This window comes from Ambystoma mexicanum, chromosome 11 (genome assembly GCF_040938575.1).
Source record: "Ambystoma mexicanum isolate Mex_15411 chromosome 11, UKY_AmexF1_1, whole genome shotgun sequence".
Classification (NCBI taxonomy): Eukaryota; Metazoa; Chordata; class Amphibia; order Caudata; family Ambystomatidae; genus Ambystoma; species Ambystoma mexicanum.
This window is the reverse complement of record NC_090934.1, coordinates 1,400,970,856-1,400,993,693: the sequence shown is the minus strand read 5'-3', so window position 1 is coordinate 1,400,993,693 and position 22,838 is coordinate 1,400,970,856. Positions and strand designations below refer to the sequence as shown.

Sequence of the window (22,838 nt, the reverse complement as noted above, 5' to 3'; positions counted from 1 at the left end):
CGCTGAAGCCTGAGGCCCATAAAACAAGGCAAGCCGAGGGACTGGGAAGTAAAGGAGACTCCCAATTAGCATGGCCGAACTGGAGATACCCGTGCTACAGAAGGGTGTGTGTCCCAAGAGTGCCCAAAGCAGTAGTAGATGTTGGAAAAGTGAAGCAGCACGCAACCAGGGTGTTCCTGGAGATGCTGAGTGAAGTACGATGTTCAGGTTCACTCAGCAAGCCTTGCTGTTAACTGTAACAAGCTCTAAAGTAATTCTTGTATGCTAAAAAGCGAGTATAAACTGTCATTCTGAATATATGTCTAACAATGAAATGTAGCATGCAAACTAATAGTGAAAGCCGTAGTGTGTGCGTAGAAAGTAAAAGAACATCACATCCATTTTTGTACATATTACTGTTGCCGGAGTGGTTACGTGTCCTCAATTGAACAAGGAAAGCTTGATCAATCCATTCCAAAAAGAAACGTTGACTTTCACAAGAGTTAAAAGTGAATACAGCATCAAAGGAAGGTCATGTATGGCTAATTATCCCCTATGTGATATTATACAGGAATACAATCACTTACAATCCTTTAAGGTTACAAATCTATCTTAAAGAGGGGTTGCAAGTGCCTATATCTGTTTTTCCTTTGAAGACTGAACTTTGTAGTCTGAACAATCATTCTTTAATTCCAGAAGTTGTTGTACTGACGCAGAGTACACGCATTACCCAAGCCAAGAGGCGAACCCTTTCCATAGTGAAACAAGTCCTATTCAGATCCATCCACCTGATCTGTGAGGTTGCTAAAGGTCCAGTGTCCTCTGATACAAGTCTCGCATTGTTACCTGAAACTGGAAGAGTGGCACTACAGCGTCTGGGTAATTACTGGAGCCAAGAAGATGTGAATAAGCTAGGGAAGGGAGCTGGGTGCTTGTAAAGAAGATTGAGAAAATAACCTGTCATTCTTAAGACTGTTGAAGCTGAGAGAAAGTCAGTCTTGGGCAGAGGCAGGCCATACATGTGGCAGTAAAGCAGACAGAAGAGGCAAAGAGGCTGCCCTTTTCTTAAAGCATAGCAAAGAAGAGTGCCTTGCCTACCTGTAGAGTTTGAAGTGTCTTGTCTTTATATGCCAAGCTATTCTCCAATGAAGCAGAGGTACCTGAGCTGTGGTGGTGTATAACTCTGTCAGTGGATGTTACATTGAAGACGTTTGGAGTAGTAGTATATTGTGGGACAAAGGTGACTGTTCCCATAGTAACAACAATAAAAGGGTGGTTGTTGACAAGTATATGAAATATGCTGCAGAGGTCCTACCCAATTGTAAAGTTGAGAAGTTGTTTATTCTTTGAACTGTGGCGAATAATCTTGGAAAGACGATATCCAGGATTGCATTTGGTGCTATTTTCTTGGCTGGTTGTGGATGGGGATCTTTTCAACCAAAACTAGAGAATTGTTACCAGTGGATTTTTGTTTGAAGAATTTTTGTTTTGGCTTGGAACTTACAAGAACTATTTTATGATATTTCTTTTCTTTTGAACATTTTGGAAGAACTGATGAGAACTGGTTCAAGACCTTTCTTTTCCATTGAACATTTGTCAAGTTAACTTTGGAAAACCCTGAAGAAGGGATTCCCCCAGTACAGGTGAAGGTCATCCAGATACTGTTCAATTCTTGGTTATTGTTTCATGCTTTATTAATTTCTTTAAATGTTGTGTTATTTAGTCTAAGGGCCAGTTTACCTATGTTAGGAGTTGTTCCCTTAGCCTGTAGACTAGGTAGGGAATTCCCTGATAGAGTAGGGCAAGTGAGGCTTATTTTGTAAACTTTTACTTTAATAAATTATTTATTCTTGAAAATACTACAAGCAGTTATCCACCTCACATTACTGACCCCTCGCAGTGTGTATTGTTGTGTAGTCGTATTCATGAGTATGTGAATCCATATAAGACCCATGCTGGAGAAGGAACAAGATACTTCTCTGTAATTCTTGTTCTCCAGCATGGGGCTTGCATGGATTCACATGCGAACCCCCCCCCCCCCCTTGCCCTCTCTGAATATTTTTGGTTCCTGCTGCCACTTTACGTGTGCGACCAAATCTCAAGATGGTCACCAGAGGTGGAGCTTAGGAGAACGAATGTCATTGGCTGGAGCAGTATGACCCAAAGTGACAGCAATAGGCTATAAAAGTGATAAGTATTTTAGTTTGAAAGCAAAACTGCTTTAATATTAAAGAGGACTCCCAGGCTGACGACTGGAAATATTCATGAGCATGTGAATCCATGTAAGAGCCATGCTGGAGAAGAGGAGTTACAGGTAAGTAACTTGTTCCTTACGCCTGCAGCAGACATTTACAATGGATTCCTGTAGCATCTGCTAGCTTGTAGCAGGTGCTAAAAACAAGTGGATTGCATAGGGATCCATTGGTTATATGCCAACATGACACTGCAATGCTAGTGTAAAACCATGTTGTTTTGCAGAGGGAGCCTAGGGGGTAGGCAGACTTGGAAACCCAGTTCCATGCCCCAGCTACACCTGCCAAAACCATGAAATTAACTCAGAGCATAAAAGGTGGTGCTAAAGCATACTTAAAGGTGTTAAACCTGCCTTTTTGCCCACTGCTGGCACTCCCAGGGCTTGGAAAACGAGCCCCCTTTTGTAGTTGATTGCCTCTCCTGAAATATAGCCATTAGCTATGAATCTGTCCATACTGTGAGAAACCAGAGGGTGTCTCACCCATTAGTTCCCAGGGATCTCTCTCTCAGGTGGCCAGGGCATGGTCATCCCTTTGGATCCAGACCCTGGGGGTGGACCAGTGCGGGGGGATCACCTGGGTGAGGGGTCTTCAGGGACTGGAGGTGAGGCAGTCAATGGTGAGACGCGGTATTCCCCCCTTTTTTGTTCATCTAACCCGTCCTATTTTTTAGGATTCTCTGAGGTCCCAACTCCCTCTGCCCCATTTTTTCACAAACACTGGGCCGAGGAAGAGGGTGACTTAGAGTAACAACACCAACACTCATATATCGTACTGGACATGTCCTGCTAACTGATTCAGGCAAGGTCAGGCACTTTAAGTGCATGCACCTGATACCCATTAGCTCTCCTCACACGAATCAAAGGCAGAACCGAGAGACACACTCTGTGCAAGCCAGAGCACGAGTACGAGCAGAACTTCCGGGGCGAAGGCAGACCTACCGGAGCAGAGCGACAGACCAAAGGATGAGAGCAGCAGGTCGAAAACCCAAAGAATTCCCTACTTGAGGTCATTGTTTCCACCAGACTGTGAAAGACACTTTGAGAAGGCCAGATCCCACACCTTAAGGTTGCATTGTGTTTCAAGGACACCAGTGACCCTCCCGGGTGAACGGCAGAGTTGGGGAGGCGAGGCCAAGCCTGTGCTACTAACCTTGACTCGTGAATTGGAAATCGTAAAACCAAGAAAGAAACGCACACAGCCATTGAGTTGGCAAGTGACATAAGAGACAGGTGTGTGTTAAAGAAAGTTTGAATTGGAAAGATTATATCGCAAGTGAATTCTGCATGAGTGTGGATGAGATGCGAAGAAAGGCAGACATGTGAATGAATTTGTAGTAAGGGCAGCTGTGAAATCGGTGATACCGAGTAACTGAGTGGTCCAGTGAAAGGAAGTAGCCCACTTGAAAGTCTCAGTGAAAGGTGCATTGTTTGTGACGACAAAGTGCATGAACTGAAAAAGCAAAGTAAGCTAAATTACCTTCTACAGAAGGGGCGAGTGAAAGTTTAATCTTGAACTTTAAGTTGAAGTGGTCCTGCGGAGGTCTGTAAAGAAAGCCACACACATTTGAAAGTCTTCGACATCCGAAAGAGGTTTGAGCCCGACTGAGGGAGACCTGGAGTGTAATAAGCTTGGGGGAGGGAGCCCCTTACAAGTTTTGTTGAACTTTGTTGTGAAGAGGTAAGATTCCGACAGAGTGGGGCCTGCATGAACTTTTTGGTTGGAACATTATTTGAAAGTCTGGGAAGAGTGACTTTAATGTGGAAGGCCAGGCGGGCCTCGATCCACATTTTGGAACTATTTATTGTGTTGAAAGCCCGAGCCAGAGTGTGTCATCCTGCCTACATGGACCGCCTTACTCCGTGTGGTCTAACGTGGGGAAGAGATGCGATTCAGCCACATTTGTTCTTTTGAACACTGATTTTTCATTTACATATATTTCTCCTTTATACACTTGTTGTATAAGAGTTAGGGTAGGTATTCTGTTTTGTTAGCATAGGCCATTTTGATTTGACGGACTCCACTAGAACTGTTTTGTTTATTGTTTGATGGTCGCGACTACTCCGATCTTAGTTATGAGGCAAAGTAGGAGTTTTTCCAACCCCAGAAACTTCAGTAAAGGTTTTTACAAATTATACTTATTGTGTCAGTGTCATACTTGTGATACCATGCCTCCCCATACAGAGGTTGAGATTTCAGTTCAGTCAACAATTCCTCATGAAATACTCCACCTATGATGATCCTTAAAACTCCACAGACCAGACAGGAGATGAAACTAACATAGGAGCCATCTTACAGGGTGGAACCCCTTACCCTGACCCCACCGCCCTGTGACCGAGAGTACACCTATACAGTTAAGTATGCTACCAATAAGTAAACTGAAAATGTACTCTCATAGCTACATCTCCTACTACTAACTCCCTGTTTTAGATAACTGATAATAAAACAGTTGCAGAAGACCTTTTGCCAACTTCATGAGTCGGTCTTATTATTTGGTGTAAGAATTATTCTGCATTCCATCCATCGTACGACGTGTTACCTGATTTAAGGACCCTAAGGGTCCAGACTTGTCCAGCTTCACTAAATATTTGTTTGAATAGCTGTTCGAAAACGTGACAGTGTCCGGGTAAACCATATTGCCGACTCGTGTTCTAGAATGTTTCTGTGGTCTGGTTTATTGCTGTCTGTAACATACACTCAGCTGTTTGTTGTTTATTCTCTAGGTGGATATGTTCTCATATGGGATGGTCTTGTATGAACTGCTGTCTGGACAGCGGCCGGCCTTGGGCCATCATCAACTGCAGATTGCCAAGAAGTTGTCCAAAGGTATCCGCCCAATACTGGGACGACCAGAGGAAGTGCAGTTCTACCGACTTCAGGCCTTGATGATGGAGTGTTGGGATACCAAACCCGAGAAGGTAACTCAGCGCTCTACAAGGCTATACACTATCACTGATGAAACATGGGTCATTCAGCAATGATGAAAAAAAGTAAATGCTGGCAAAGTGCATTGTTCAAGGTTACACAAATAGGATAATCATCAGACATAGGTTAAACACAATTTCTTTCTTGAAGCATATGATATTTAAGAGTCTACAACTGGATAGCCTGTGTTGTAAATGCCTCCCAGGACAAGAGTGGGCAAACACCAACCTTTTATTGCTGAAAAATATGCCACATTATGAGAGCCGCTTGTAGTTTAGTATTAGGTCAGGGTCATATTGGTCCCTTCTTTAATACTCATTGCACCACTAGAGTCATTCCTTTGCTGCTCTGAATTGGAGAGGCCAATTCTGTTGCTACAGCTTGAGAACACTCATATTAAATTGGAGGTAGCTCTCATCCATGCTATTGGTAAGGTGAGTCTTGTGAAGTAGTGGGCTAATGCTAGTTAAGCACAATTCTGCAGTGTGATGGACTTTGTTTGTATCAAGGAATTCATTTGGATGTTAGTGTTGGTATCTTAATATTGCCTTTTCTAATGTTTGTAGACTTAACATTGTGTTACCTTCCATCCCTTTCATCAAAGGTAACACAATGTCAATCTTTCAAACTGTCAATCTTTCCAGTGGATCTTGTGATACAAATGCCCTTATGAAATTTGAATGAAAAATTTACTTTGACACCCTTGTCATTTTTCCCCGATGGTTGTAACTTCATGAAACTTTCTGATTTAAAAAAAAGAAAAAAAAAGTATTCAAAGTGCACTGTTTTTGGAAAGATTCATTTTGTTCCATCCGCCATGGTAAAAGTTATAAGTCTTCCATAATTTCATTTTGTATATGGTCCAGATTCACTCTATATTTGTATGGGGTGCACAGGTTTGCTTAGACATGCCCCAATGTTTGTGAATTCGCCTCCTAAGTCTGCCCACTTGGTGCCCAATTTTCACCATTTTTGTAACTTTCTGGTGATATATTCCACCCCTCTGCAACATGGATTCTCAGCTCCATCAGGACTCTGCTCTCTCAGGTCTGCCCATCAGCTTTGCTTTGTTTGGGCTCTTCTGTTGTTACAAGTGGTGTACCCTGTAGAAGTTGCCATTTTCTTGCTCTTTTCCTGCTCTCCTTCCACAACCTGCACTCAAGATCGGCTTCTGGTACCTTTTTTTTTAGCCAGTACTCTTGAGCCTTTTAGTGTTCCATCTGATTGAAGCCCTAGACACCGAAAAACAGCAAAGCTGGGTATTGGTTTGCTCCAGGGAATATTTCTGTTCGTCTGCTTGGTTTTTGTATCTAGCTAAGTGATGTAGCCTCTGTGCAACCCGCCGGGGCATTAAATGTCTCCTTGCCATCTTGGTCACCGGTGGAAGTTCTGCCTTCTATACGCGCCCCTGCTTCAGCTGCTTGCCTTCTTTTGAAGACTCCGGCATCCCAGTGGATCCTCTGTCTCTGGCATGAATTTCTCTAAAAGGGTGGGCGGTTTTGCATGTGAAATTTCGGTATCCTGTGAAAAAGTCGCCTGGGAGAATGTCGATGTTTACCCATATATGCACCATGATTAAAATCAAGCTCTTCCCTCAAATGTTCTGGGACTGAAGTTTAGAATAGTAAATATTACCAGGCCTAGAATATTTAGGGAGAATATTTTAGGGACTAGGAAAATAATATCGCTTCCATTGACAGCATTATCTGCGGTGATGTTTTCACATAGAAGCAGCATTTCTTTGTTCAGGTCCTGATGTTCAGAAGGGGTAACATTTTGTATGGAACCGTGGCTCAGCAAATTTTGAACACAGAGAATTGTTTTTAGGTATGTCTGGGTCTCTGCATAATGGCAGAAGGGTTCTATCATTGGCCCTATAAAGAGGAGTTGCACTGGACTGAAGGAGAGGGGCCCCGAAACCCTGTCTTGTTCATAGAATGAAGGGACTCTAACCCTTTGGTCAGAGAGAAGAGGCTTTGGACTTTGAGGAGGACTTTAGAAATCCCATCCCTATCCCTTTTTCGGTCTTCTTGCCACTGATATCTAACTTCCCATTTTGGTGGCACCCAGGATCCTGCGGCAAGTGTAATGTGGCTGGAACCTCATTGGCTGTGGTCTGTCACCTTCCAGTTTTTCACCTCACTGTCTTCTTTTTTAGAGCCCCCACCGGAGCCGTCCTGTCATGTTCCTGCTTCCACCCACACACCCTCCTTGGTTTGGTTCCACATAATGCAGCATCTCCATATCGAGCCCCCAGTCCACTCCAAACCCTCGCCCCTTTCCACCTTTGAATGGTGTATCTCACCATATCTAGGCAGTCAAAGCCAGAATGACTACCAGTGTCAGCTGCTGTTTTGCATATTTATTTGCGAAATGATGTAATGTGGCCGGAAAATAATTAAGTAAGGCATATTATTTAATAACCTACTCGGTGAGCAATTGCTGGTACGGAGAGCGCATAGAAGGCAATGCCAAGACTGCAGCAATATTGGACCACCTTCTTTGGGTGGGAATAGATTTAATATCTCCCTCGTTGGGTTAACTGTGAGTACGGTGTCAAATCCCAGATATTGAAGAAGGGATCTGCAGCTCCACTCACATGTGTCGCCAACCGTGATGCAAACTGGTAATGCGATAAATAAATACCATTGCTAGAAGTGAGCTAGTGTGGCTCTTTATCCCTGATAGTTGGTGTATGTAGGTTCAACTACAGATGTATACGTACCACCTAGTTGTAGCCCAGAATGGGAATTCTTGAATGTCAAGAACTCCTTGATCTTCTTGATGGATGCTATGCCTCAGCTACTGGCACATATTGATTACTAAGGCCATCTTTTACTTTTAGTATATGACTCCCAATTTTGGATGGTGGCATGTGGGGCCAGTCGGTGAAAGAATAGCTGGTGTGTGAATCATGTTTGTAATACTGCTAGGTCATTCCACTGTATTTGTTAATTGATGCCAATGTTATGGGTACCCAATCTGTAGATCCAGTTTTGTTCCCTTATGAGTAGCGTGTTATGGAAATGACCACCTCGTCTCGGTGGTTGGATTTTTTCTATTACTCTCCACTGGAATTCGTCTGGCCCATGTCCTATTTTTACAAAGTGGGTAACCAGATGGACAGTGAGTTTCTAAGTAAGTAAACCTGATCGGTCTTCGATCGTTCTTTTCTTAACTTGTCTCATGGTCATACAAACATAGCGTAGATTACATGGACAAGTGATAAGATATATCACTCCCACAGAGTTACAATTCGTAAAAGGATCTCTCCATCCATGGGGTTCGAAGTCCTATTTCGATTTGTGTACTGCGTTGTGTTTGTGAGCACATAGTGCAACCGCCACATGTGTTGTGTCCTGTCACTGGATTGCTGTTCCAGAGAGTCAATTGTGAGGAATCTTCATTGTTATTGACTTCTCGTAAGGTTTTAACCACCTTGTCTCTTATATTGGGTCTGCGTTTAAATCCAAACGCTGGTTCTGGAAGTGGATGTTAACCTGCGCTCAGAATGGACCACAGTGACCTAATTTCTTTTTTTATTTTGTTAACTAGTGGCGAGTAGCTCAGGACAGCCGTGATGTTATCCCGCTGAGGGTCTTTGAGTTGTTGCTGTAGTGTGACTTGTCTTGGGATATTACGTGCTCGCTTGTCTGTCGTGTCTATGATTTTTATGGGGTATCCCCGTTTGGCAATCTGTGCTTTCATCTTTTTTCCTTGTGCCACATACTACTCTGTGTTTGTGCAAAGTCTTCTATAGCACAGAAATTACCCAAACGGCAGATTGTCCCTTAATGATTTGGGGTGGTAGCTGGAGTATGTGAGCAACGAGTTCCTATCGGTCTGTTTTTTGTAGACCTTTGAGATTAATTGTCCATTGTCAGTTGAAATGGCCAAGTCAAGGACATTGATACTTTCTTTGTTGGGCTCCATGGTAAATGTCAGGTGCTCATTAAGTGTTTTTATCCATACATGGAATGCACAGTGTTCTTCTTCAGGTTCCTCCTCCAGGATAGCGTGCTCCCATGAGGACCTCCTCCAGAATGGCGTGCTTCAATGAGCACCTCCTCCAGAATGGCATGGTTCCATGAGCACCTCCTCCAGGATAGCGTGCTTCCATGAGCACCACCTCCAGGATGGCATGCTTCCATGGGAACCTCCAGCATGGCGTGCTTTCATGAGCACCTTCTCCAGGATAGTGTGCTCCCATGAGCACCCCCTCCAGCATGGTATGGTTTCATGAGCATCTCCTCCAGGATAGCGTGCTACCATGAGCATCTCCTCCTGGATAGCGTGCTTCCATGAGCACCTTCTACAGGGTAGCATACTTCCATGAGCACCTCCTCCAGGATAGCTTGCTTCCATGGGCACCTTCTACAGGATAGCATACTTCCATGAGCATCTTCTCCAGGATAGCGTGCTTCCATGAGCACCTTCTACAGGATAGCATACTTTCATGAGCACCTCCTCCAGGATAGCGTGCTACCATGAGCAGCTCCTCCAGGATAGCCTGCATCCATGAGCACCCCCTCCAGCATGGCATGGTTCCATGAGCACCTCCTCCAGCATGACGTGCTTCCATCAGCACCTCCTGCAGCATGGTGTGCTTCCATGAGCACCTCCTGCAGCATGGTGTGCTTCCATGAGCATCTCCTCCAGCATGACGTGCTTCCATGAGCACCTCCTCCAGCATGACTCGCTTCCATGAGCACCTCCTCCAGCATGGTGTGCTTCCATGAGCGCCTCCTCCAGGATAGCGCACTTCCATGAGCACCTCCTCCAGCATGGCATGCTTCCATGAGCACCTCCTCCAGCATGTTGTGCTTCCATGTGCCCCGCCTCCATCATGGCGTGCTTCCATAAGCACCTCCCCCAGCATGGCATGTTTCCATGAGCACCTCCTCCAGCATGTTGTGCTTCCATGAGCACCTCCTCCATCATAGCGTGCTTCCATAAGCACCTCCTCCAGCATGGCATGCTTCCATGAGCACCTCCTCCAGCATGTTGTGCTTCCATGAGCACCTCCTCCATCATGGCGTGCTTCCATAAGCACCTCCTCCAGCATGGCATGCTTCCATGAGCACCTCCTCCAGCAAGTTGTGCTTCCATGAGCACCTCCTCCATCATGGCGTGCTTCCATAAGCACCTCCTCCAGCATGGCATGCTTCCATGAGCACCTCCTCCAGCATGTTGTGCTTCCATGAGTACCTCCTCCATCATGGCATGCTTCCATAAGCACCTCCTCCAGCATGTTGTGCTTCCATGAGTACCTCCTCCATCATGGTGTGCTTCCATAAGCACCTCCTCTAGCATGGCTCACTTCCATGAGCACCGCCTCCAGCATGGTTTTGTTCGTCTTTGGCGTCCCCATAGAGCAGCATTCTGTGGACAGACTCCTGTGGGCACCCTCTTAACCCAAAATGCCTGGTACGCCTCCAGGTAGCGCAATTCACTTGCCCAAGTGCACTTGTAAGCTTGTCGTCCTGGTCCCCTGAGTCCTCTCCAGCTCTTGAGGCCAGCGTTAGGACTGTGATGTCGTCACAGGCTTGATATCATTTTTGGAAGATTTCATGCACATTCATTCACCAATACCAAAATGTTAAGTTTACATTATTCACCTCGTTGTATAGGACATTCATTTTAGCCATAACAGCAGAGGCGTTGTTGCGGTCTTCGAAATATATGCATATATATTAAGTGACGTTTACCTCCTCATAATGTGGCACAAGGGCATGGTGTTTTATGTTTAACATGCAGTTAAAATATGTGACCATGTTTTTAATCTCAGGGTGGAGCAGCCAGTTTATGAAATATATTCAAGTTAGGATGGTTGGTGTGTGTCAGCCAATTTTGTATAGTCAAGTATTTGTATTTGTACTTTCACCCTAAGATGAATTACTTCACACTGTGCATCAGATGATAAACTCTTCTAATTGGCAGGCTGGCTGCAAACCCCTGATGCTCTTCTCAAGGTACTACAGTACCTCAATGTTGCACAAGGGCTCATGGGAATCTGCCTTGGAATCCAGTTGGTATTTTCACAGAGTTACATTAAAAACTCCCTGCCTCCTTTGGGTTGAAAATATATCATTATGCCTTTGACACTTCAAATCACATAAAAGGATCTGAGTTTAGGCCTTGTGTTGGTTTGGCAATACAGATCTTAGGTTTGAAATGACGAGTCCAGCCTGATGATGATGCAAAAGATTGATTGTCTTTCCTAGGACTAGGTTTCGGTCCCTGTATTGTTAGGTTCTAACCCTGACAGCCCCCTGTCTAGCATCTTGAATGCCTCTCGATTCCCCACCCTGTGCCCCATCCATAGTGTTGGCGTCCCTGGGAGCAGGTGCACGCCTGTGTAGTTGCTGGCCTTCAGTCACTGAAGATCCAATGTCTAGGGGGGAGCTACTTCGCTGGAAGTGCTGTATAAAAAGAATGAACTGCACTAAACGAATTAAGAACCGTAATTCTTGGTTTGGACTTATTTCTATTGCTTAAGGAGGAAATAGTTTTGTATCAGACCGACAACATAACAGTCATGTTACTAATAAGAGGAAAATGGCAGTCAAAACCTCGCTTGGTACACAAAGAAGCACAGACACTGTGGGCGTTGAGTCTATGGGAATGGAGGCTTGCAATGGTAGGAAATCCCAAAGGAAACCTGAGGGCACGCGCCGCCACCAGAGAAACCTAAAACACCCACAATGCCGAACTAATCTATAGAGGCATGCATGAGGACTAGTGGATCAGTTTGGGACATATTCGGTAAAAGGGGGGTTTTTATGGTAAGAGTGAAACTAAATTAGAAGGAGGGTTTTTCACGATAGAAAAGATGAAAACTTCCTACATTAGTCTTTTTTCTAATGCACTCAACTCCTGAAATTCACATTTATTTTCATAGTGCAAAAGGTGTTTAAATGAATTCAAGTCAGCCAAACGTGTGTGATGCCAAGTTACCTGGGTCATGCTCAATTCAATGCAGCCAAGCGTGTGTGATGCCAAGTTACCTGGGTCGTGCTCAGTTTAATCCAGCCAAACGTGTGTGATGCCAAGTTACCTGGGTCACACTCAATTCAATCCAGCCAAGCGTGTGTGATGCCAAGTTACCTGGGTCATGCTCAGTTTAATCCAGCCAAACGTGTGTGATGCCAAGTTACTTGGATCACGCTCAATTCAATCCAGCCAAGCGTGTGTGATGCCAAGTTACCTGGGTCGTGCTCTATTCATCCAGCCAAGCGTGTGTGATGCCAAGTTACCTGGGTCACGCTCAATTCAATCTAGCTAAGCGTGTGTGATGCCAAGTTACCTGGGTCATGCTCAATTCAATCCAGCCAAGCATGTGTGATGCCAAGTTACCTGGGTCGTGCTCTATTCATCCAGCCAAGCGTGTGTAATGCCAAGTTACCTGGGTCATGCTCTATTAGATCCAGCCAAGCATGTGTGATGCCAAGTTACCTGCGTCATGCTCTATTCGATCCAGCCAAGCGTGTGTAATGCCAGGTTACCTGGGTCATACTCTATTAGATCCAGCCAAGCATGTGTGATGCCAAGTTACCTGGGTCATGCTCAATTCAATCCAGCCAAGCATGTGTGATGCCAAGTTACCTGGGTCATGCTCAATTCAATCCAGCCAAGCGTGCGTAATGCCAAGTTACCTGGGTCATGCTCAATTCAATCCAGCCAAGCATGTGTGATGCCAAGTTACCTGGGTCGTGCTCTATTCATCCAGCCAAGCGTGTGTAATGCCAAGTTACCTGGGTCATGCTCTATTAGATCCAGCCAAGCATGTGTGATGCCAAGTTACCTGCGTCATGCTCTATTCGATCCAGCCAAGCGTGTGTAATGCCAGGTTACCTGGGTCATACTCTATTAGATCCAGCCAAGCGTGTGTAATGCCAAGTTACCTGGGTCATGCTCTATTTAATCCAGCCAAGCGTGCGTAATGCCAAGTTACCTGGGTCATGCTCAATTCAATCTAGCTAAGCGTGTGTAATGCCAGGTTACCTGGGTCATGCTCAATTCAATCCAGCCAAGCGTGTGTGATGCCAAGTTACCTGGGTCACGCTCTATTCGATCTAGCCATGCGTGTGTAATGCCAAGTTACCTGGGTCGTGCTCAATATGTACATGTCAACAGTAGCATCGCCTCAACATTGCATGTAGTGCTGACTTGCATTTCTTCCTGGTCCACAGCGTCCACTGGCAGCTTCTGTTGTCTGGCAGATGAAAGACCCCAGCTTTGCTGCCTTCATGTACCTGCTGGAGTGCGGACAGCAAGACTCCTTCTTCTCCTCACAAGGACCGGAGCGCACTGTGGTATTCTGGGATGGCAAAGAGCATGCAAGGTGAGGTGAGATAGAGCTAGGACTCCCGACTCACCCATTAGTCAATCAATCATTAGATATCCAGTCTTATGTCCCCATCACATTAACATGGTCACCATGTAGGCTGGATTCCTCCATCAAGCTGTGCAGTAAAATATGCTCTACCTGCAAAAGATACTTTCTTGCTAAATACTTGCTTATGCAGTCGCTCATTCTTTTCATTGTAAATCTCCTGCTGTCCTTATGGGTCAATAGGCTCCTTATAAAAAGCTGATTGGATTATTCTGATGACAAATTAATAGGTTTTCTTTAGTAACCCATCAATGAAATATAATTTTAGGAGCTGCTCTAAGCTCATCAAGTACTCTCTCTAAGTGTCTTCCTTAAAAATGTTGTGTTGGCCGTCCAATCCTCTGTGTTTACCAATTGCCCTGTAGTTGGAAGAAAGGTATGGTGTGTAAATTGGATTGCAACTACTATGCATGAGTGGATCTAGACCGCTGAGGTATAATGTTGATGTTCCGTGTCCTGTTCTGACTACTGTTCCCAGAAGGGAGTCTTGTTTCCAGGAAATTCCATTGTGACAGCATCAGCCTCTGGCCTGTTACTCCAAAGGAGCAATTCAGATGCAAAGCCCTGAAATCTGTTACTCAGCTCTGGGACAAGGCACTACTTGCAGGGTCCACATGGGTTCGTCGGTATTACTGTGCGCGTTGGGTAACAGGTATTTTGGGGTGGATGTAACCACTTATTCTGTGTTTTCGCCTCGGAGCACGGCCACCGATGTGGAACTCCATTCTTTGTGCACTCGCTGTCTTTAGCGGTCACTGGAATTATTTTAACTAATCACACGCCTGCCTCCACAGAAACTACACGGTGGTGAACACTGAAAAGGGTGTGCTCGAGGTGGAGAGGATGAGCTGCCCGGGAATGGAGATGTGCCACCAGTTAAAAGTACAGAACGCTCTGTGGACAGCGACAACGGTATGTGCACTTAAATATCCATGCATGTCTTAAATATACCCATATGCCACCAGGCCTTTGCAATCAAACTGGGTTCTATTGTTTAATTGATCACAAAAATGAGCAAAAAATTGTAGATAACTTGACAGAGACCAGGGTAATTGAGGTTCACCCAAAAAAAAAGATTATTTTAATTCTTGGATCAAGAAGACTTGAACTCGAGACAGAGCTCAAGACAGAGCTTCTCCTCGTTGGGACATTAGTAAGACTTAATAACCTCAGTGGTCAGCATAACGCATTTAACATTGATGGTAACAACATTATAGTCTCCAAAGAGGTAAAAACTCTGGGCTTCTACCTCGACTCAGCACTAAACCTGAAGAGACAGCTTAATGCCACGGCTTCAGCGACAGCATATACATGTAAATTAATTAACACCTGTAAGCCCTTCATCTCAACTGCCAGCGCTATTACACTAGCTAGAGCGCTCATTCTATCAAAATTGGACTATTTTAACACTCTCTACTTAGGTTCTTGCAAGTAAAATATAACCAAACTTCAAACACTCCAGAACAATGCGCTAAGAACAGTGTTCAATGTCCCCAAAACCCAGCATATCTCAGCGGTCAGACATAGTACTAAAGAGCTTGCAGTGAAAGATAGAATCAATTTCAAAACTTTACACCTCACGTACAAATGTCTAGCTGATTCTGCCCCATTTTACCTAGTTGACAAATTCACAAAAAAAAGTCAGAACGTCCTACGAGAGCTGCAAACTCACACCAATTGATTGTACCTAGATTCAAACTGCAGAAAGCAGGGGGTAGTAGCTTCCCAGTGATGGCCGCTAAATTATGGAACTCCCTCCCTTGTGGACCTAAGAATAGAACCTTCCTACTGGCTTCTGACCCTTGATGTATGAACTCTTCTCTGTATACATATGTATGTAACACTTGTAATTATGATAATCATTGTGTAAATATCTCCTAATTGACTTGTCACCATTATTTTGGAACTGCTCTGTATGTAACCCATGTAAGCAAGTAAGGCGCTGAGTTACCTACGGGTTTGGGGCGCTATATAAATAATACACAAATACAAAATACAAATACAAATGTTCTCTCTGTAACTTGCAACTGCAGGCTCTGGTCGCAAAGGGCCATGCATGGCCTTGCGCCATGCAGGCAAATTAGCAATCGAAGAAGAGCGTATCTCAGGGGAAGGTCATACAGGAACTGATGGAGGCCCTTCGTCCCTTACTTATAGCACATAGAAAAGCTGGGGCAGTGATGCTGCAACACGATTGTACACACCATGAACCGTGTTACAGAAAACTTGCGCCAGTGCAAGCGCAATTTGGCATGGTACTAGCATTACTTCAACGTTGATACTGCAAAAGCATATCCTTTCAAAGCATTCCTTCACTAAGGCAATGTTTGCATAAGTGCTTATAGTGTTCCCTATTAGCAAACAAATATTCATTTAATCTTTTTTTTTTCCTCTAGGAAAGGATAGCCCTCATTCTAATATCCTGCAAAATTGTATCGTGGAATTACATCTTTATCGCTGTAGAATACGCTGTTCTAACGCATTTTCCTTTCTTTTTATTTTCTCTGCTTTATTTCAACACTTATGTCATAAAAGCAGCAACAAGCAATTCTCAACAGAAGCCATCCATAGACGTGCATAGTTACCATACAAAGTACAATAAATATAACTGTATGCCCTAAAGATATTAACATTGATAGTAATGACATAACAAGTCAGTGTACAAAGCTAAAAGCCAACAGTTGGTTAATTACATACAATAAAAACATGGACTACACTTGCACTCAAGAAAGTCAATGATTGTACTTATTGGTGTTAGTCATCCTTCTAAACTCAGCTTTCTTGCTCCAGGCTTTACCTAAAAGGAGTAATACAGCAAAAGCAACATCATTGCTCGCTGTTCTTTTCCAAAGAGCTACAGCAACTCGCAAATCCCTGGTGCCTGGATGATCAAACAGGGTTTTAAATTAATGTGTCTTATACAGACGGAAAGTGGACATACAAACTAAAAATGTTACAAGGTCTCTTAGTAGCAAAGACAATGTTGACACATCGTTGAGGATCCTTGTCTCCCAATGCCGGTCAGTGTGTCTCAAGGCAAAACGCCTAGCCGCCATTTTGTATACAGAGAAAGGACCACTGTAAGCCGATCGAGGTGTCATTCATACTGGCCAAGATCCTTTATAGTTCGATAGGTTCTTAGAAGGTGGCTACTCTGTCCAGTGGGAGACCGCGCTGCCTGATATTCAAAGCCTTCGCGGAGCATAGTTTTAGTACCAGCATTAACTAGTTTCTGATGTAATGAATTCCTTAATGAGCCTCGTGTAGCAATCAGTTGTCTGAAAAGTGATTCTACAGCCGCCGTAGATAGACTGAACGAACTTACGCTCTGATTGCTCGTCATGCTCCGTGTGTTCACTGGCAGTAGATTGCCATCTTTATACAGAGGCCTTCACCTTCATGTACTCTTGTATTGCAGGATCAGAAGATCTATGTCTTTGGGCTGCAGGGCATGTGCCCATTGAAGGCGCCGGAGAAAGTGCTGGACACCCCCGCCATTGTGACCTGCTTCCTGACTGTGCCAGTGGTGAAAAAGGTGAGAAGGCCTTCAGTCTCTGAAGATGTGCACCTCGGTCGCTTCTCTTGAAATTAGCGCTCCCCTGAGCTCTACGGAAACGATCTTCTCTGGGTCCCTCAAGGATGATTGCTTGTAGGACTGGGAGATACGTGTGCCTCAGACCTTCGGCTGCAAAGCTTGTAAGACAAATAGCGAGGTCGCTACAAATGCAAAGCATGAAACAACAGGTTTGTTAATGTGTGCATTACTTTTGGGTTGGATAAAATACAATGGTGTTCCTTTGTGGTTAGAAAAACCAGACTGCATAGAAAAAAACAGAACTTTGATGTAAAATTCTCTTGTGTCGCAAGATTCTTGGACAACGTAGTTCACTTCCTGAAGCAGATATTGGTCTAAGGAAGGTGGCATAAGTTGACAAAGAGAATGCTTATTGTTCAAATGTATACTAGAAGTACTATTGGCCCCCGTAGGGCATGATTACTTATTATTGTGGCCCTCACGATGTTTGGAATTTCACCTCCCATAAGCAATACCCAGCATATTAAGCGGTGAAGGGCCATGAGAGTTGTAGTAAAACAACTGCAACGGCCACATTGTGAGTAACCTGGCTTGGAGATTTAGAGGGGAGGATGAATATAGTTAAGGTGAGTCTGACTCCTATAGGAACCTCGAAAGATTCTATTGTTAATAACTTTTGAATCGAGTAATGGATGTATCCGAAATTCTGAAGTTAATTGGGGACAGGTGAGCACCCGCTGACAGCACGGTTTGGTAAAGATTTGTTAAAAAATAATAAAGTTAAGAATACAAAAAAAAAGAAAAATCTAAGTTGCGGGCTACTTCCCATTCATTTTCCCATAGACAAACAAGGTCAATATTTGTCGGACCGCACAGTCCATACCGCTGGACGGGTTTGGACCAGGTCCGAAACAACTTGGGCACAAAGCGTTGACTGAAGACCTTTTGGTGGTTTGGAGTTAATCCGGGCAGTAATTTGTAAAATGTTGGATGGAGAAAGGGGGTGCCCCATCTCCAAAATAGATAGCTGTGTCTCGGGTAAATGGCCAAAACCGGGGGGTTTTTAAAAGTGAAACCGCCACCATCTTGTTTTTCTCACGATGCAAGAGATAGCCGAGGATACAGCCAAGGTTATTGGAAAATGAAACGCAGGAAAAAAGCCATTGGCAGGTCAAAAAACATGCCAATGCCATCAGTCTAGAGATGGGGGTTTGGGGGGTGGGTGGCTAGAAGACACCAAATGAAATTTGGGAATTGGAGGGGATCTAGGGACTGAGTTTGCAACCCGAAGCGTTTCTGTAACCTTGGCTATATCCGCGAATACCCGATATCTCAAAGCAAACTGCGTCACTGCGTGTGTTGTGGGGGGAAATGAGAGAGGGCAGGGGTGTGAGGAGGCCATCTGGGTGGGGAGTGGGAGAGGCTGGCACAGATGATGGGAGCACTTGGTGAGGGCCTGGGGGCAATAAAGCATTTCATTTCCTGGCCGTTTTCCCAATATTCGCAGCAATGTAAACTACAGATAACTGCAGCTATCTGTAGTCCATACATAAAATGACTACAGATAGCCGAGGGTATCTGTTCCCGCAGGTATAGAAAAAATAAATAAATAAAACTACACATTTTTTACAGCTAAAGTTGGGGGTGATAAATCGTCCACGGCCAGTGACACGATAGCTATCCAGGTCTCCCATCCCTGCAGTAACCACGACAACCCTGCTTAGCTTCTAGGCAAAGTAGCTGCTGACACCCAAATGAGCACAAGTGTCAAGACCACTTAGAGCAAAATGGCCTGAGGCGGCAGGCCCCTTGTTTTCTTTGAAGCTAAGCAGGGTCTGCCCCGATTACGGCATGGATGGGAGACAGTCCATAGTCCCGGATGCTGTGTGTTTTCTAAGTTTTAAATATCTCATAACACACTAAGAAAAAACACAGCATCCGCATTATTTTTTTAAACCGTGCTACTGTCACTCATTGAAAGTATTGCACTTAGAGACCAATTTGTTTGCCTTTTGCCGAATTGCATTCTGGTATTTGTAGTTTCACAGTCAAGATGGGGAGGATAATGCAACAATTGGGCACTTTTGCCTAACATAGTTCTATAAGGATTTATATATTTGAGTGACACTAGGTATGTATACTTTACAAGTTAACTTTATAAAGCAGAGTATTGTTGAAAGCCAGACATGGGGGTGAGGAGGGGACATGATGAGAGGGCAAGTAAGTCATGAGTATTTGCCCACGATGTGGCAAGATAGTTTGCAATCCTGGACACTGGTGAAGTTATTTACCCCTGATTGAGGCTACTTTTCAGGGCACAAATAAAAAAAGACACATGTGGGTAGACAGCGCAACTTTTTTTTCAAAGGGCAGACACAGCCCCTTCATTTTGTTTTACGTTAGAAAGCTTGCTCAAGTATTTAGATACCAGCATTTTACTCAGGTTGTTTTGTTTCCAGTGCAGACGCGTACCCACAAGACCACAAGCACTTGTTTCCTATTGGGATTTTGTTTACCAGGTAATCTTTCACGACAGATTGCTGGGTTTAAAATGTGTGCACCTTTTATGCTTTGCCAGCGTAATATTTGGAACATTTCCTCTCTCAGGTTATTTTTCTGGTGTTCATTACTTTTTTAAAAAGTCCAATGCTAATTTGGCTTGCACACTTTCTTCTAAGGCGAAGGTCAATTCAACTACATTTGTATATTCTAAGTTAAGATATATGCTCACTTATTGTGCCGTATATTCAGGGGGGCCAGCTTTTGATTTTCACTATGGGGGCAGATTTACTGGACATATGTTACTTTTTGAAGCCGGTAATTTTTTTCCCATTTCCGTACTGCTTTAATGCGGTTAGTTGGGGTTGGGCGATATATCACTCCATTAACCAAGAGACTGGCCATAAAATAATGGGCTTCAAGGATGCTGCTTAACCAAAGTGTGCAATCCTTGGCAAATAATGTAATCTCATTTTGCATTGCCTCAAATATTGTGAGTTCTCAAAGCCTGCAAACTTTCATACATCATTTTTTTAAAATAATATTTTTACAGCTGCAGTGGGGATGAAATATCACTGGCCATTCAGTGACACTCTGCCATCCATTCTGTAACCAACCCTGCTTAGCTTCAAAGCGAGGAAGGGACCAGCCCCCTCAGGTCATTCTGCCTAATAAGTGAACCCAAGTTACAAGACTACTAAGAGCAACATGGCGTCAGGGGGCCAACCCCTTCCTCGCTTTGAAGATAAGAAGGGTTGGTCCTGGTTACTGCATGGATGGGAGACAGTCCACAGTCTCAGATGACGTGAGTTTTCTTAGTTTTAAATAAAATACACTAGGAAAACACACAGCGTCTGCATTTGTCAGTCCTTGAATGTATTGCACTCAGAGACCATTGTTTTGCCTTTCACTGAATTGCATTCTGGTATTTGTGGTCTCCCAGTCAGGATGAGGGGAATAATGCCACAATTGTACACTTTTTGCGTAACATATAAGGATTTATATATTTGAGTGACACTATGGTATGTGTAATTTTCAAGTTATCTTTATAAAGCAGAGTTTTGTTGAAAGCCAGACACAGGGGTGAGGAGGGGTAATGATGAGAGGGCAAGCAAGTCATGAGTAGTTGCCCACAATGTAGCAAGAGCTATTGCAATCCAGCACACCTGTGAAGTTATTCTCCTCGGATTGTGGCTACTTTTCAGGGCACAAGTAAAAGACACGTGGGTGGACAGCATAACTTTATTTTTTTTTACAGAGGGCGGACGCAACCCCTTGGGTTTTATTGTGGTTGGCAAGGTTGCTCAAGTATTTGGCTACCAGGATTGTATTCAGGTTGTCATGTTCCCAGTGCAGATGCTCACCCACAAGACCACAAGCACTTGTTTCATACTGGGATTTTGGTTTCCAGGGAATATTTCACGACAGATTGCTAGGTTTAAAAGGTGAGCGAGCACCTTTTATACTTTCAAGCCCAATGCTATTTTGTCTTGCATACTTTCTTCTAAGGGGAAGGTTAATTGAACTACATTTGTATATTTCACTTTAAGATTTATGTTCACTTACTGTGTGTATGATCTGGGGTGGCAGCTTTTGATTTTCGCTATGGTGGCAAAAGTACCTGGGCATATGTTATTCTTGCAACCCGTCAGTTTTTTCCCCACTTCAGTGCTGCGGTTAGTTGGGGTTGTGTGATGTATCACAGCAGTCACCAAGAGACTGGCTCTAAAACAAGGAACTTGTAGCACGCTCCTTAACCAAAGTGTGTGATTCATGGCAAATAATGTAATCTCACTGTGTATTGCCTAAAACCATTGTGAGATCTCAAAGCCTGTAATCCTTAATACATACCAATACCACTGTCAAAACAGGTCAAAATCAGTTTGTGAATGATGAACGTCTTTGAGCAATGGGTTAAAAGTGTTTTCAAATATAGAGTGGCCGTTCCCACTGACCATGGTTAGTGGCTTGATAGTGTTCTAAAATGAACAGTGGGCACGGCCATAGGCCGTGCCCACCGCCATCCCCGAAGGCCATGGCTAGTGGTCTGGTAGTGTTTTAAAATTAACAGTGGGCACATCCAAAGGCCGTGCCTACCGGCCATGTCCCATGGCCATGGCTAGTGGTCTGGTAGTGTTCTAAAATGAACAGTGGGCACAGCCAAAGGTCGTGCCCACCGCCATGCCCGAAGGCCATGGCTTGCGGTCTGGTAGTGTTCTAAAATTAACAGTGGGCACAGCCAAAGGCCGCGCCCACCGCCATCCTTGAAGGCTATGGCTAGTGGTCTGGTAGTGTTCTAAAATGAACAGTGGGCACAGCCAAAGGCCGTGCCAACCGCCATGCCCAAAGGCCAATGCTAGTGGTCTGGTAGTGTTCTAAAATGACAGTGGCTAGTGGTCTGGTAGTGTTCTAAAATAGACAGTGGGCACAGCCAAAGGCCGTGTCCACCGCCATGTCCGAAGGCCAATGCTAGTGGTCTGGTAGTGTTCTAAAATGGACAGTGGCTAGTGGTCTGGTAGTGTTCTGAAATAGACAGTGGGGATGCCCATAGCCACTGGCCATGCATGGAAAAAAATCTATGGAATAAGAAAATCCTTGAAATTCAAGGAAAATCTTTAGTTGCTTTAGTTGCAGGGACATTAGGGTAAGCGATACATTGTAACAAAACAGCTACACATGCATCATATCACTACCTGTGAATTTTTCCTTTGTAAGCTTTGCTAAAAGATAACTCAATTATAAATAGTACACTGCTTAGAATGTTCCTGTTTGATCCAAATATACCTAACACATGTTCACTATAATATAATCTGTATATAGATTTACAAATATAATGAATAGAAATAAATAGAAAGTACCACATTTTGAACCCTAATTATTTACTACCTTTTAAAAGGAAACATATGTAAATGCTAAATTGTTTTATTGTAAGAAAAATGTGTACGCGTATCATTTTCAAAATTATATGAGAAGTGCGTTAAAACAAGTAACAACTAAGTATTAGGATATAGTTTAAGATTTACACACATGGATACTGAAAAAAAGTGATTAGTGTACATTTATCTATGTATAGAAAATTCTGAGTGTCAAATAGTATCACATTTTTTAATACATTGACTTGTGTGTAGGTCATAGATGATGTCATTAGTGAAGTCACCAGTGATGTCATCATTTTGGTTAGAGGTTGCGCAACAGGGAGCGTAAAGTTAAGGTGGCTTTAGCTGAATTTGGGTTGGTTTTTTAACAGTGTATT

The 22,838-nt window shown here is 43.9% G+C and overlaps 1 protein-coding gene across 3 annotated transcripts in view; it reads left to right on the top strand.

Moving 5' to 3' along the window:
* Nucleotides 1-22,838, top strand: part of LRRK1 (leucine rich repeat kinase 1) — a 1,071,210-nt gene that overhangs the window by 966,125 nt on the left and 82,247 nt on the right. For all 3 annotated transcript variants that reach the window (XM_069625026.1, XM_069625024.1, XM_069625025.1), the window contains exons 28-31: nt 4,955-5,149; nt 13,349-13,500; nt 14,346-14,463; nt 16,970-17,086. In XM_069625026.1, coding sequence (XP_069481127.1) covers nt 4,955-5,149; nt 13,349-13,500; nt 14,346-14,463; nt 16,970-17,086 — 582 coding nt within the window. The remainder of the gene's footprint in view (nt 1-4,954; nt 5,150-13,348; nt 13,501-14,345; nt 14,464-16,969; nt 17,087-22,838) is intronic.